A 14,226-nucleotide genomic window follows, 5' to 3' on the forward strand; every position below is an offset into this window, starting at 1 on the left:
TTTGTATGCCCCTTTAGCGAAATCTGGAAGCCATTGTGCCATAGCAACTAGAAATGCGCTTCTGGCTCCTAAACATTCTCTATATATCTATATACAAATGCTCTTACCTACAGTACGGTCCTGGCTACTCGACACTCTTGCTATCACTTAAAGTTCACATGAATTTGTCAACCCCCTGATACACTATCAATTATTTGTAAAAAAAAAAAAAAAAATAAGTCAGACTTTACAACACTATCAATAATAGAAAAGAAATAATTTCTTAGTTGCTATTATAGGAAGCAGCATTTGGAGAAAGGAAATATTCCTCTGTCACTTAAAAACATGCAGAAAAATATATATACACACACTTGGTTTGTTTAAACTTATTTCACACTGTATATTATCATATTCATAGAATATTCTGATGATAGTGTCGTACTGAACTTACGTTTTTGTAAAACATATTGAGTCAAGATACCTGCATTAACAAATGGGATTCCATCATATGGGACATATTGTGACTTCCACATTAAACGAGTTGCTGGCTTAGCTGGGCTAGGAGATTGACGGGTTCCCCAAACACTCTGAGTTTGTTGCTTGTGTAGACTTAAAATGCTCATGAGCTCAGCTTCACTCATGCAGTAACCACGATATGAATCCCCAATCCTCTGTGAAGAGGGAATTATAATAACAGGCAATTAGATTTTTAACTACATCATATGGTACCTTCTCAAATTTCATTTTATAAATATTCAATACACTGTATTATTTTTTTTGGTTCACTACAACTATCATAAGAATTTGAACAAACGCCTGAAGCAGGACATTCTAGTAAATATAAAGTAATGTATAGGCACTGGCCTAAAACTGCAAACATTGGAGTGATCAACAATGCAAAATAAAATGCTTTCTTCTGCCTGATACTCAAGCCTCAGCCCTTATGTGTAAGCAAAGGGTGCTGAAATACAACATTGTACCCAAGGATTCTCTTGAATCTTCAGCACACCTCGGCTTCCCCAAAGCAAATATGGATACAAGTAAATATTTTAGTTGGACATGCATCATATTTAAAACTTGTTTGTTTTTTTCCAGGAGAGTTTATAGTTAAAGATTTTAAAATATTTAGCAAATCAGGATTTATAACAGGACATGCTGAAAGTATTTAAATTGTCTTGTGATTGTTAAAGGGAAAAGTAAATACCTTGATATTTTTATATAAACCATTTAGATAAGGATAAAAAAACAACTTTGCAGTTTGCAATATATTTTCATTATTTACGTTGTTCCCCTTTCATGTAATTTAGCTCTGAAAATAGAGCAATTGCTAAATCTAACCCCATGAAATGCACCCTGCTGACTTCTAAAGACTATAACCCAGCTACATATCTGTCCTAAGAAACATAGAATTTGACAGTAGATAAAAGGCCCATCAAGTCTAACCATAAAGTCCCTATTTGGCTTTAACTGATAACTGCAAAACAATTCAAAATTTATAAAATTTACAACAGTAGCTAGCGTTGTTGTCTGAATATTAAAGCTGTAATTGGCTCCTGCAAAGCAGGCAAATAGTGGGTGGAGTTTGGCTATTAAAAAATAATTGCAGTAAAATGGATGTTAATTTGTTTAAAAAATGGTAAGACTTGGCTGATGTGTTATGCTATAGCAACACAACAGAAATCTCTTGTAATTACAAGGTGTTTACTATCCCTTCAATATCATATATCAAAACCATTAAAACACAGTTCTAAAATGCAATGTTGCAGAGCTGTAGCCATATATAACATTGTTTGTATGATGGAACAAACAACTACTTAGTATAAATCTCTGTTTCTTCAGGTGGCAACACAACAATACTATAAACTAAAAAGTAACCAACGCCAATTACAACCTCACTAATCTAGCTCAAAATTCCAGCTCCTATCAGATCTTTCTATCTACGTATATCACATTGCTAAATGTTTAGTTGGTATATAATGTTAGAAATGTATTCCATGTGGCTTCTTAATACCCAAAGCAATATCCATTTATGCTTCTCTTCTGTTTAATACTTTATATCTTTCTCCACATAAGATGTCAAATAGATTGCAACAAGACATTTCTTTTGATTTAAAATAACCCTTCACAGGAGTAAAACATATATAAACTGATTGTTAAATGATATCCTATCCCTAAAGAAATTAATTTTAACAAGTGTATTTTTAATTGAAGCAAAGAATAGGATATTATATAAATTCGAGGCCACAGTATAGAGCAGCGTTTCTTAAATGGTGTGCTGTGGCACACTGGTGTACTGCAATAGAGCCAGAGTAGTGCCTTTCATTTCTTATTAGTAAAAAAAATTTTGGTCCAAATTATAGCATGCTTTTGCCTATTTATAAGTTTTAGCCAGCATAATACTTATGTATAGCACCACCAATTGACCACAATAATTTGATAATTATTATGCCACCAAGTACAGTGGGCTGTTTGGATTAACATGATTGGTCATGGTTGTGTGGGGTGAGAGCCTGACCTAGAGAATCATATATGATGGATATAAATGATGTGCGCACTTGAGGTGCAATGTCTTATATTCGGTGAGATGCTTTCAAATGAGTCCATGGTACTGAAAAACATCTCAACCCTAAACCCTTATAGCTATGATTTTTTTTAAAGGGATAGAAAGGTCAAAATTAAACTTGCATTATTCAGATAGAGCATATAATTTTAATGCAATTTTTTTGCAATTTACTTCTATTTTCAAATGTACTTTGTTCCCTTGGTATCCATTGTTGAAAAATAATGTGTACATACCCTACACTAGTGGGAGCTAGCTGGTGATTGGTACCTGTATACATTTGTCTCTTGTGATTGTAACCAGATGTGTTTAGCTAGCTCTCAGTAGTCCATTGCTGTTCCTTCAGCAAAGGTTATCAAGGGAATGAAGCAAATTTGATAACAGAAATTGTTTAAAATTGTATGCTCCATCTGAATCCTGAAAGAAAAAAAATTGGGTTTCATGTCCCTTTAATTTTTTGCCATGTCTTTCTATACAAAGTATATACACTCACCGGCCACTTTATTAGGTACACCTTGCTGGTAACTGGGTTGGACCCCCTTTTGCCTTCAGAACTGCCTTAATTCTTCATGGTATAGAGTCAACAAGGTGTTGGAAACATTCCTCAGACATTTTGATCCATTTTGACATGATAGCATCACGCAGTTGCTGCAGATTTGTCGGCTGCATATCCATGATGCTAATCTCCCGTTCCACAACATCCCAAAGGTGCTCTATTGGATTGAGATCTGGTGACTGTGGAGGCCATTGGAGTACAGTGAACTCATTGTCATGTTAAAGAAACCAGTTTGAGATGATTTGAGCTTTGTGACATGGTGCATTATCCTGCTGGAAGTAGCCATCAGGAGATGGGTACACTGTAGTCATAAAGGGATGGATATGGTGGCGTTTAAACAATGCTCAATTGGTACTAAGGGGCCCAAAGTGTGCCAAGGAAATATCGTCCACACCATTACACCACCACCATCAGCTTGAACCGCTGATACAAGGCAGGATGGATCCATGCTTTCAGGTTGTTTACGACCAATTCTGACCCTACTATCTGAATGTTGCAGCTGAAATCGAGACTCATCAGACCAGGCAATGTTTTTCCAAATTTCTATTGTCTAATTTTGGTGAGCCGGTGCAAATTGTAGCCTCAGTTTCCTGTTCTTAGCTGACAGCAGTTGCACCCGGTGTGGTCTTCTGCTGCTGTAGCTCATCTGTTTCATTCTGCATACTCTGGTTGTAAAGAGTGGTTATTTGAGTTACTATTGCCTTTCTATCGTCTCGAACCAGTCTGCTCCTTCTCCTCTGACATAAACAAGGCATTTCCGTCCACACTGGATATTTTCTCTTTTTCGGACCATTCTCTGTAAACCCTAGAGATGGTTGTGCATGAAAATCCCAGTAGATCAACAGTTTTTTAAATACTCAGACCAGCCCGTCTGAGTACCAACAACTATGCCACTTTCAAAGTCACTTAAATCCCCTTTCTTCCCCATTCTGATGCTCGGTTTGAACTTCAGCAAGTCATCTTCACCACGTCTAGATGCATTGAGTTGCTGCCCTGTGATTGGCTGATTAGCAATTTGTGTTACCACGCTATTGAACAGATGTACCTAATAAAGTGGCCGGAGAGTGTATATATTGGAATAGAATTTGAATATAGTCAACATAGTGTAAACTGTAAAATACTATAAAGTTACAGTAATTTACATGAGAGACCAGCATTAACTACGCGTGTGCAGACACAGAAATTTGCATTGTCAAGTGTGCCACTGGTATACAGCAATTCCCCTTAAAGTTAAAATTAAATATGTAGAGAGATTTGACAGGTGTTGCAATTTTAATTAGGTTTGTAAGCTTATGATTGGTGTTTGATGCCTTAAAATAGTTAACACTGTTGTCATGTGTTGCCACTCTGAGGAAACAAGAAAGTTTGCCTCCCAAAAGGGATCAGTGGTTGTTTTTGCACCATTATACCAGTAATTTAAAAAAAACATAACTTGAAATCACAATGAAGTGCCAATTTGCTGTTTCACCACTATTTTAACACAGTTGGGATGTGTTTGTCTGCCTTTTTTTTAGGATTTATGCACACAGGTTGAAGTGCAACAAGATATCCCACTTCGGATCATTCTGCAATATCTAGAAGATAGCGAAATGACAAACACCTGCACTGGAAAAACAGATCATCAACTTCTAGTGAGGTATAATAAACTATTGAAAACCAACGGCGAGATTACGAGTTTTGCGGTAACAGGGGTGCGTTGCTAACGAGCCTTTATTTTGTCACGGCTCCCTTAAGACAACTCTGGTATTACGGGCTTTTTTAAACCTGGGGTTAGCCGCAAAAAGGTGAGCGTAGAGCAAAATTTAGCTCCACATCTCACCTCAATACCAGCGCTGCTTACGGTAGCGGTAAGCTGGAAAAATGTGCTTGTGCACGATTTCCCCATAGGAAACAATGGGGCTGAGCCGGCTGAAAAAAAGTCTAACACCTGCAAAAAAGCAGCGTTCAGCTCCTAACGCAGCCCCATTGATGGAAATATATTTTATGTCTGCACCTAACACCCTAACATGAACCCTGAGTCTAAATACCCCTAATCTTACACTTATTAACCCCTAATCTGCCGTCCCTGACATCGCAGACACCTACATTATATTATTAACCCCTAATCTGCCGCTCCGGACACCGCTGCCACCTACATTATACTTATGAACCCCTAATCTACTGCCCCCAACATCGCCGAACCCTACATTTTATATATTAAGCCCTAATTAGCCCCCCACGTCGCCGCAACTATATTAAAATGTATTAACCCCTAATCTGCCGCCGCCGCCAACGTCGCCACCACTATAATAAAGTTATTAACCCCTAAACCTAAGTCTAACCCTAACACCCCCCCCCCTAATTTAAACATCATTTTAAATATTCATAATAAAATTGCTACAATTAAATAAATTATTCCTATTTAAAACTAAATACTTACCTATAAAATAAACCCTAAGATAGCTACACTATAACTAATAGTTACATTGTATCTAGCTTATGGTTTATTTTTATTTTACAGCTAAGTTTGTATTTATTTTAACTAGGTACAATAGTTATTAAATAGTTATTAAATATTTAATAACTTCCTAGTTAAAATACATACAAATATACCTGTAAAATAAATCCTAACCTAAGTTACACTTACACCTAACACTACTCTATCATTAAATTAATTTACTAAACTACCTACAATTAACTACAATTAAATTAAATAAACTAAAGTACAAAAAAAAACACTAAATTACAGAAAATAAAAAAAGAATTACAATTTTTTTAAACTAATTACACCTAATCTAATCCCCCTAATAAAATAAAAAAGCCCCCCAAAATAATAAAATTCCCTACCCTATACTAAATTACAAATAGCCCATAAAAAGGTCTTTTGCGGGGCATTGCCCCAAAGTAATCAGCTCTTTTACCTGTAAAAAAAAATACAATACCCCCCCAACATTAAAACCCACCACCCACACACCCAACCCTACTCTAAAACCCACCCAATCGCCCCTTAAAAAAACCTAACACTACCCCCTTGAAGATCTCCCTACCTTGAGCCGTCTTCACCCAGCCGGGCACAAGTGGACCTCCAGAAGGGCAGAAGTCTTCATCCGATCCGGGCAGAAGAGGACCTCCAGACCGGCAGAAGTCTTCATCCAGGCGACATCTTCTATTTTCTTCCATCTGGAGCAGGTCCATCTTGAAGACATCCGACGCAGAGCATCCTTTTCCATCTGACGGCGACTGAAGAATGAAGGTTCCTTTAAGTGACGTCATCCAAGATGGCTTGAATTCTATCAGCCAATCGGAATTAAGGTAGGAAAAATCCTATTGGCTGATGCAATCAGCCAATAGAATTGATCTTGCATTCTATTGGCTGTTCCAATCAGCCAATAGAATGCGAGCTCAATCCTATTGGCTGATTGCTTCAGCCAATAGGATTTTTCCTACCTTAATTCCGCTTGGCTGATAAGATTCTATCAGCCAATCGGAATTCAAGGGACGCCATCTTGGATGACGTCACTTAAAGGAACCTTCATTCTTCAGTCGCCGTCAGATGGAAGAGGATGCTCCGCGTCGGATGTCTTCAAGATGGACCCGCTCCACTCCGGATGGAGGAAGACAGAAGATGCCACCTGGATGAAGACTTCTGCTGGTCTGGAGGTCCTCTTCTGCCCGGATCGGATGAAGACTTCTGCCCCTCTGGAGGTCCACTTGTGCCCGGCTGGGTGAAGACGGCTCAAGGTAGGGAGATCTTCAAGGGGGTAGTGTTAGGTTTTTTAAGGGGGGATTGGGTGGGTTTTAGAGTAGGGTTGGGTGTGTGGGTGGTGGATTGTAATGTTGGGGGGTATTGTATTTTTTTTTACAGGTAAAAGAGCTGATTACTTTGGGGCAATGTCCCGCAAAAGGCCCTTTTAAAGGATATTTGTTATTTAGTATAGGGTAGGGAATTTTATTATTTTGGGGGGCTTTTTATTTTATATGGGGGATTAGATTAGGTGTAATTAGTTTAAAAAATTGTAATTCTTGTTTTATTTCCTGTAATTTAGTGGGGGGGTTTGTACTTTAGTTTATTTAATTTAATTGTAGTTAATTGTAGGTAATTGTAGGTAATTTATTTAATTAATTTAATGATAGTGTACTGTTAGGTGTAATTGTAATTTAGGTTAGGATTTATTTTACAGGTCAATTTGTATTTATTTTAACTAGGAAGTTATTAAATAGTTAATAACTATTTAGTAACTATTCTACCTAGTTAAAATAAATACAAACTTAGCTGTAAAATAAAAAAAAAATCCTAAGCTAGCTACAATGTAACTATTAGTTATATTGTAGCTAGCTTAGGGTTTATTTTATCTGTAAGTATTTAGTTTTAAATAGGATTAATTTATTTAATTGTAGTCAATTTATTTAGATGTATTTAAATTATATTTAAGTTAGGGGGGTTAGACTTAGGGTTAGACTTAGGTTTAGGAATTAATAAATGTAATATAGTAGCGGCGACGTTGTGGGCGGCAGATTAGGGGTTAATAAAATGTAACTAGTAATTGTGAGGCGGGAGTGCGGCGGTTTAGGGGTTAATACATTTATTAAAGTGACGGAGATGTCCGGTCGGCAGATTAGGGGTTAAACATTTTAGTTAAGTGTTTCCGATGTGGGGGGGCCTCGGTTTAGGGGTTAATAGGTAGTTTATGGGTGTTAGTGTACTTTTTAGCACTTTAGTTAAGAGCTTTATGTTCCGGGGTTAGCCCATAAAACTCTTAACTACTGACTTTTAAATGCAGTAGGAGTCTTGCAGGAGAGGGTCTACCGCTCACTTTTTCAGCTATTTTTTTTAGATAGAAAATGGAATATTATGACTCCAGTATCACCTTTTCGACAGATTGTTCGGGCTAAATATAACTGGCCTTTATTAAATAAACAAAAAAAAAAAGACTAGTCCCTTTATATTCAAAAAAAGAGAATGGAAAAAAGCACTTCACATATAAATGGGGTTGCTCAATCTGGTTTGATTATAAATATACCTTGTGAGCTAGAGTGCTTGTGTGCACATGAACAATTTACAAAATTGAGTCAAAAACCAAAAGGATTTTGACAAAAAAGGGTGCACTTGTATAGCACTTCTAACACCACTTAAAGATGAAGGACATCATTCTTGAGGAGAAAACAAAAGCTTGGAATTGAGCATTAAAACATAACTTTTATTATTGGAATACTTATATAAAATCACTGAATGTGTGTGTGTGCGTTTAAAACCACGAAGAGACTTGAAAGAGCTATAATTAAGTAGTGATGGTGCACTAGTCACTGATAATAATAGTGGAGAGATACTGCTGTATCTGGCATGTTACACTGGGGTGAATAGAAATAATACTATTTTTACTGCTGGTTCTTCCTGGGGATTGTTCCTCAGATTTAATGAATCGTATATATGTGTTCTATTACTCTCTAGGTGGGCTGAGATCCACTGAGAGTACAACAATAATACATCATTTTAATATATGGTATTACAGCACGAATCGACAGGTTTACTGTCTTATGCATTGCTGACACAATCTGCACAAAGATAATAACTATGTTCACGAATGAGGGTGTGTCTTGTTCTGAGGCTGTGTCAGAATTGCTGTTCAATATATATCAATCATCGTTTCGTTGTCTGTTCACAGTTTTAAAGGGTTGAGCTAAATAATGGTCAATTGACTGTGGAGCAATCACATTGGTCTGCTAGTAAATGTGCTCATTTCACTCCATTGTTAAAAAAATGAAATTCGCAGATATAAGTGCAATTGTACCAGGTTTTTACACTGGTAGAATAAATTCAATATCCTTTTGATTATACTAACATGGAATAATTGTAATTATATCCTTGTTGAGAGTTAATATTATCTCACTAGTTAAATCACCCAAGTTTTCTGAGATATATAGGATTGTGTTCCAAATAGAGCACATACTACGTTGATTTTGAAGTATTATTATGTTCTTACGAACGGCGGACTTGAACTTCCGCAAATGTTCGCGAACCGGCGAACCGGGCGAACTGCCATTGACTTCAATAGGCAGGCGAACTTTAAAACCCACAAGGACTCTTTCTGGCCACAATAGTGATGGAAAAGTTGTTTCAAGGGGACTAACACCTGGACTGTGGCATGCCGGAGGGGGATCCATGGCAAAACTCCCATTGAAAATTACATAGTTGATGCAGAGTCTGGTTTTAACCCATAAAGGGCCTAAATCACCTAACATTCCTAAATTGTTTGGAATAACGTGCTTTAAAACATCAGGTATGATGTTGTATCGATCAGGTAGTGTAAGGGTTACGCCCGCTTCACAGTGACAGACCAAACTCCCTGCACCACAAACAACCGCAAACAGTCCATTTGCACAACCACGAGATAGATAGATTTGATAGATAGATACATTGCAGGCAACTTCAATTAAATTACACTAGCAGACTGATGTTTCACAGTCAAAAAATATTTTTTTAAAATATTTACACTACTGTTATAACAAATATGATTGGTGGCACTAGTTGGCAAGTGGGCCTGGCACACACGCTGGGAGGAAGGCAACTGCAATTAGATTACACTAGATGACTGATGTTTCTCAGTCAAAAAAGTTTTTATTTTAAATATTTACAATACTGTTATAACAAATATGATTGGTGGCACTAGTTGGCAAGTGGGCCTGGCACACACGCTGGCAGGCAGGCAACTGCAATTAGATTACACTAGATGACTGTTGTTTCTCAGTCAAAAAAGTTTTTATTTTAAATATTTACAATACTGTTATAACAAATATGATTGGTGGCACTAGTTGGCAAATGGGCCTGGCACACACGCTGGCAGGCAGGCAACTGCAATTCAATTGCACTAGCAGACTGATGATTCACAGTCAAAAAAGTTTTTATTTTAAATATTTACACTGCTGTTATAACAAATATGATTCGTGGCACTAGTTGGAAAGTGGGCCTGGCACACACGCTGGCAGACAGGCATCTGCAATTAAATAACAATAGCAGACTGATGTAAAAGTTGTTTTTTTTTAAAGTTACACTAATGTTACAACAGATAGGAGTGATGGCACTCAGGATAGAAGTAGGCACAGTATGTGCTGGCAGCCTGACACATAGGCTGGCACTAGTGGCAGGCTGGCCTGGCAACTAAAATTAAATAACACTAGAAGACTGATGTAAAAGTTTTTTTTTACAAAATTTAAACTAATGTTACACCAGATAGGAGTGGTGGACTGGCACTGAGGATGGAAGTAGGCACAGTATATGCTGCCAGCCTGACACACAGGCTGGCACTAATGGCAGCCAGGCTGGCCTGGCAACTAAAATTAAATAACACTAGAAGATGACTGATGTAAAAAAAAAATTTTTAAAAAATTTACACTAATGTTACACCAGATATAAGTGGTGGAAAAAAACATAATTTATGTAAGAACTTACCTGATAAATTCATTTCTTTCATATTAGCAAGAGTCCATGAGCTAGTGACGTATGGGATATACATTCCTACCAGGAGGGGCAAAGTTTCCCAAACCTCAAATGCCTATAAATACACCCCTCACCACACCCACAAATCAGTTTAACGAATAGCCAAGAAGTGGGGTGATAAGAAAAAAGTGCGAAAGCATAAAAAATAAGGAATTGGAATTATTGTGCTTTATACAAAAAAATCATAACCACCATAAAAAGGGTGGGCCTCATGGACTCTTGCTAATATGAAAGAAATGAATTTATCAGGTAAGTTCTTACATAAATTATGTTTTCTTTCATGTAATTAGCAAGAGTCCATGAGCTAGTGACGTATGGGATAATGACTACCCAAGATGTGGATCTTCCACGCAAGAGTCACTAGAGAGGGAGGGATAAAATAAAGACAGCCAATTCCGCTGAAAATAATCCACACCCAAAACAAAGTTTAAATCTTATAATGAAAAAAACTGAAATTATAAGCAGAAGAATCAAACTGAAACAGCTGCCTGAAGTATTTTTCTACCAAAAACTGCTTCAGAAGAAGAAAACACATCAAAATGGTAGAATTTAGTAAAAATATGCAAAGAAGATCAAGTTGCTGCTTTGCAAATCTGATCAACCGAAGCTTCATTCCTAAACGCCCAGGAAGTAGAAACTGACCTAGTAGAATGAACTGTAATCCTTTGAGGCAGAGTTTACCCAACTCGACATAAGCATGATGAATTAAAGATTTCAACCAAGATGCCAAAGAAATGGCAGAGGCCTTCTGACCTTTCCTAGAACTGGAAAAGATAACAAAAAGACTAGAAGTCTTTCGGAAAATTTTAGTAGCTTCAACATAATATTTCAAAGCTCTAACTACATCCAAAGAATGCAGTGATCTCTCCTTAGAATTCTTAGGATTAGGACAAAATGAAGGAACTACAATTTCTCTACTAATGTTGTTAGAATTCACAACCTTAGGTAAAAATTCAAAAGAAGTTCACAACACCGCCTTATCCTGATGAAAAATCAGAAAAGGAGACTCACAAGAAAGAGCAGATAATTCAGAAACTCTTCTAGCAGAAGAGATGGCCAAAAGAAACAAAACTTTCCAAGAAAGTAATTTAATGTCCAGAGAATGCATAGGTTCAAACGGAGGAGCTTGAAGAGCCCCCAGAACCAAATTCAAACTCCAAGGAGGAGAAATTGACTTAATAACAAGTTTTATACGAACCAAAGCTAGTACAAAACAATAAAAATCAGGAAAACTAGCAATCTTTCTGTGAGAAAGAACAGAAAGAGCAAAGATTTGTCCTTTTAAGGAACTTGCAGACAAAACTTATCCAAACCATTCTGAAGAAACTGTAAAATTCTAGGAATTCTAAAAGAATGCCAAGAAAAATGATGAGAAAAACTCCAAAAAATGCAAGTCTTCCAGACTCGATAATATATCATCCTAGATACAGATTTACGAGCCTGCAACATAGTATTAATTACGGAGTCAGAGAAAACCTCTATGACTGAGAATCAAGCGTTCAATCTCCATACTTTCAATTTAAGGATTTGAGATCCTGATGGAAAAAAAGGACCTTGTGATAGAAGGTCTGGTCTTAACGGAAGAGTCCACGGATGGCAAGGAGCCATCCGGACAAGATCTGCATACCAAAACCTGTGAGGCCATGCTGGAGCCACCAGCAGAATAAACGAACGCTCCTTTAGAATTTTGGAAATCACTTTTGAAAGAAGAACTAGAGGCGGAAAGATATAGCAGGATGATATTTCCAAGGAAGTGACAATGCATCCACTGCTTCCGCCTGAGGATCCCTGGATCTGGACAGATACCTGGGAAGCTTCTTGTTTAGATGAGAAGCCATCAGATCTATTTCTGGAAGTCCCCATATTTTAACAATCTGAAGAAATACCTCTGGGTGAAGAGACCATTCGCCCGGATGTAGCATTTGGCGACTGAGATAATCCGCTTCCCAATTGTCTATACCTGGGATATGAACCGCAGAAATTAGACAGGGGCTGGATTTCGCCCATACAAGTATTCGAGATACTTTCTTTATAGCCAGAGGACTGTGAGTCCCTCTTGATGATTGACATATGCCACATTTGTGACATTGTCCGTCTGTAAACAAAAGAACGACTCTCTCTTTAGAAGAGGCCACGACTGAAGAGCTCTGAAAATTGCACGGAGTTCCAAAATGTTGATTGAAAATCTCACCTCCTGAGATTCCCAAACCCCTTGTGCTGTCAGAAACCCCCATACAGCTCCCCAACCTGTCAGACTTGCATCTGTTGAGATCACAGCCCAGGTTGGAAGAACAAAAGAAGCCCCCTGAACTAAACGATGGTGGTCTGTACCACGTCAGAGGGTGTCGAACAATCGGTTTTAAAGATATTAAATGAGATATCTTTGTATAATCCTTGCACCACTGGTTCAGCATACAGAGCTGAAGAGGTCGCATGTGAAAATGAGCAAAGGGGAACACGTCCAATGCAGCAGTCATAAGAACCTAGAATTTCCATGCATAAGGCTACCGAAGGGAATGATTGATACTGAAGGTTTCGATAAGCTGAAACCAAATTCAGACGTCTCTTGTCCGACAGAGACAGAGTCATGGACACTGAATCTATCTGGAAACCTAAAAAAGGTTACTCTTGTCTGAGGAATCAACAAACTGATTGGTTAATTGATCCTCCAACCATGTTCTTGAAGAAACAACACTCATAAAAGGCTGGAAAGGATCTTTCCATTGAAAATGAGCAAAGGGAATTGAATCCAATGCTGTTAAAACTTCTATGCATATATAGCAACTGAAGGAAAAAATAGAGACTAAAGGTACCGACAGACGGAACCCAATACAAATTGTCCCTTGTCCGATAGAGACAAAGACAGTGACATAACCATCTGGAAACCTAAAAAAGGTGACCCTTACGTGAGGAATCAAGAACTTTTGAAAAAAAGATCCTCTAACTATGTCCTGAAGAGCAAGTGAATCATATGAGATTCCGCATCCTCAGGAAATAATCTGAATGAAAACAGAAAAATGAAAAATATGCATTTATTGTATCTAATGAAAACAAATAATGCTATCAGTGACCATAAAAAGGCAGAATAGTTTGAATAAAACTCCAAAACCCAGTTCCTAAAAAAGGAACTGGAAGAAATACCCCAGGAGATTCCAGGTCTGAGCAGGGCTTGAACCCCATGGGTGCCCAGCCATGCTACAACAGTATCCAAAATATATAGGACAGAAACACACTTAAAGAAAGTGTTAGCCTTACTGGAATAAAATCAAAGAAATTTGGACAAAATAGAACCAAATAAATTTCAAAGAAGTCTTAAGCTGCCCCTTACCAGCCAAGCTGGAATACGGCAAGTACATCGCAATATTAGGGAGCTGATTTCGAACCCCAATTATAGAGGTAGAAGTTGCTTTTTGACCTCTCCTTTTACCAGAATAAACAACAAACAAGGAAGATGTTTGTCTAAAATCCTTTGTAGCATCTAAATAGAATTTTAGAGCACGAACTACATCCAAATTGTGCAACAAACGTTCCTTCTTTGAAACTGGATTCGGACACAAAGAAGGCACGACTATCTCCTGGTTAATGTTTTTGTTAGAAACAACTTTCGGAAGAAAACCAGGTTTAGTACGCAAAACCACCTTATCTGCATGGAACACC

General features: G+C 37.6%; 1 protein-coding gene across 1 annotated transcript in view; it reads right to left on the reverse strand.

Annotated features, from left to right (window-relative positions):
* Window positions 1–14,226, reverse strand: part of CARF (calcium responsive transcription factor) — a 261,735-nt gene that overhangs the window by 176,817 nt on the left and 70,692 nt on the right. Inside the window, exon 7 of the mRNA XM_053698682.1 lies at window positions 461–650. Coding sequence (XP_053554657.1) covers window positions 461–650 — 190 coding nt within the window. The remainder of the gene's footprint in view (window positions 1–460; window positions 651–14,226) is intronic.

The sequence above is a fragment of the Bombina bombina genome, chromosome 1 (assembly GCF_027579735.1).
Source record: "Bombina bombina isolate aBomBom1 chromosome 1, aBomBom1.pri, whole genome shotgun sequence".
In the NCBI taxonomy this organism is placed as follows: Eukaryota; Metazoa; Chordata; class Amphibia; order Anura; family Bombinatoridae; genus Bombina; species Bombina bombina.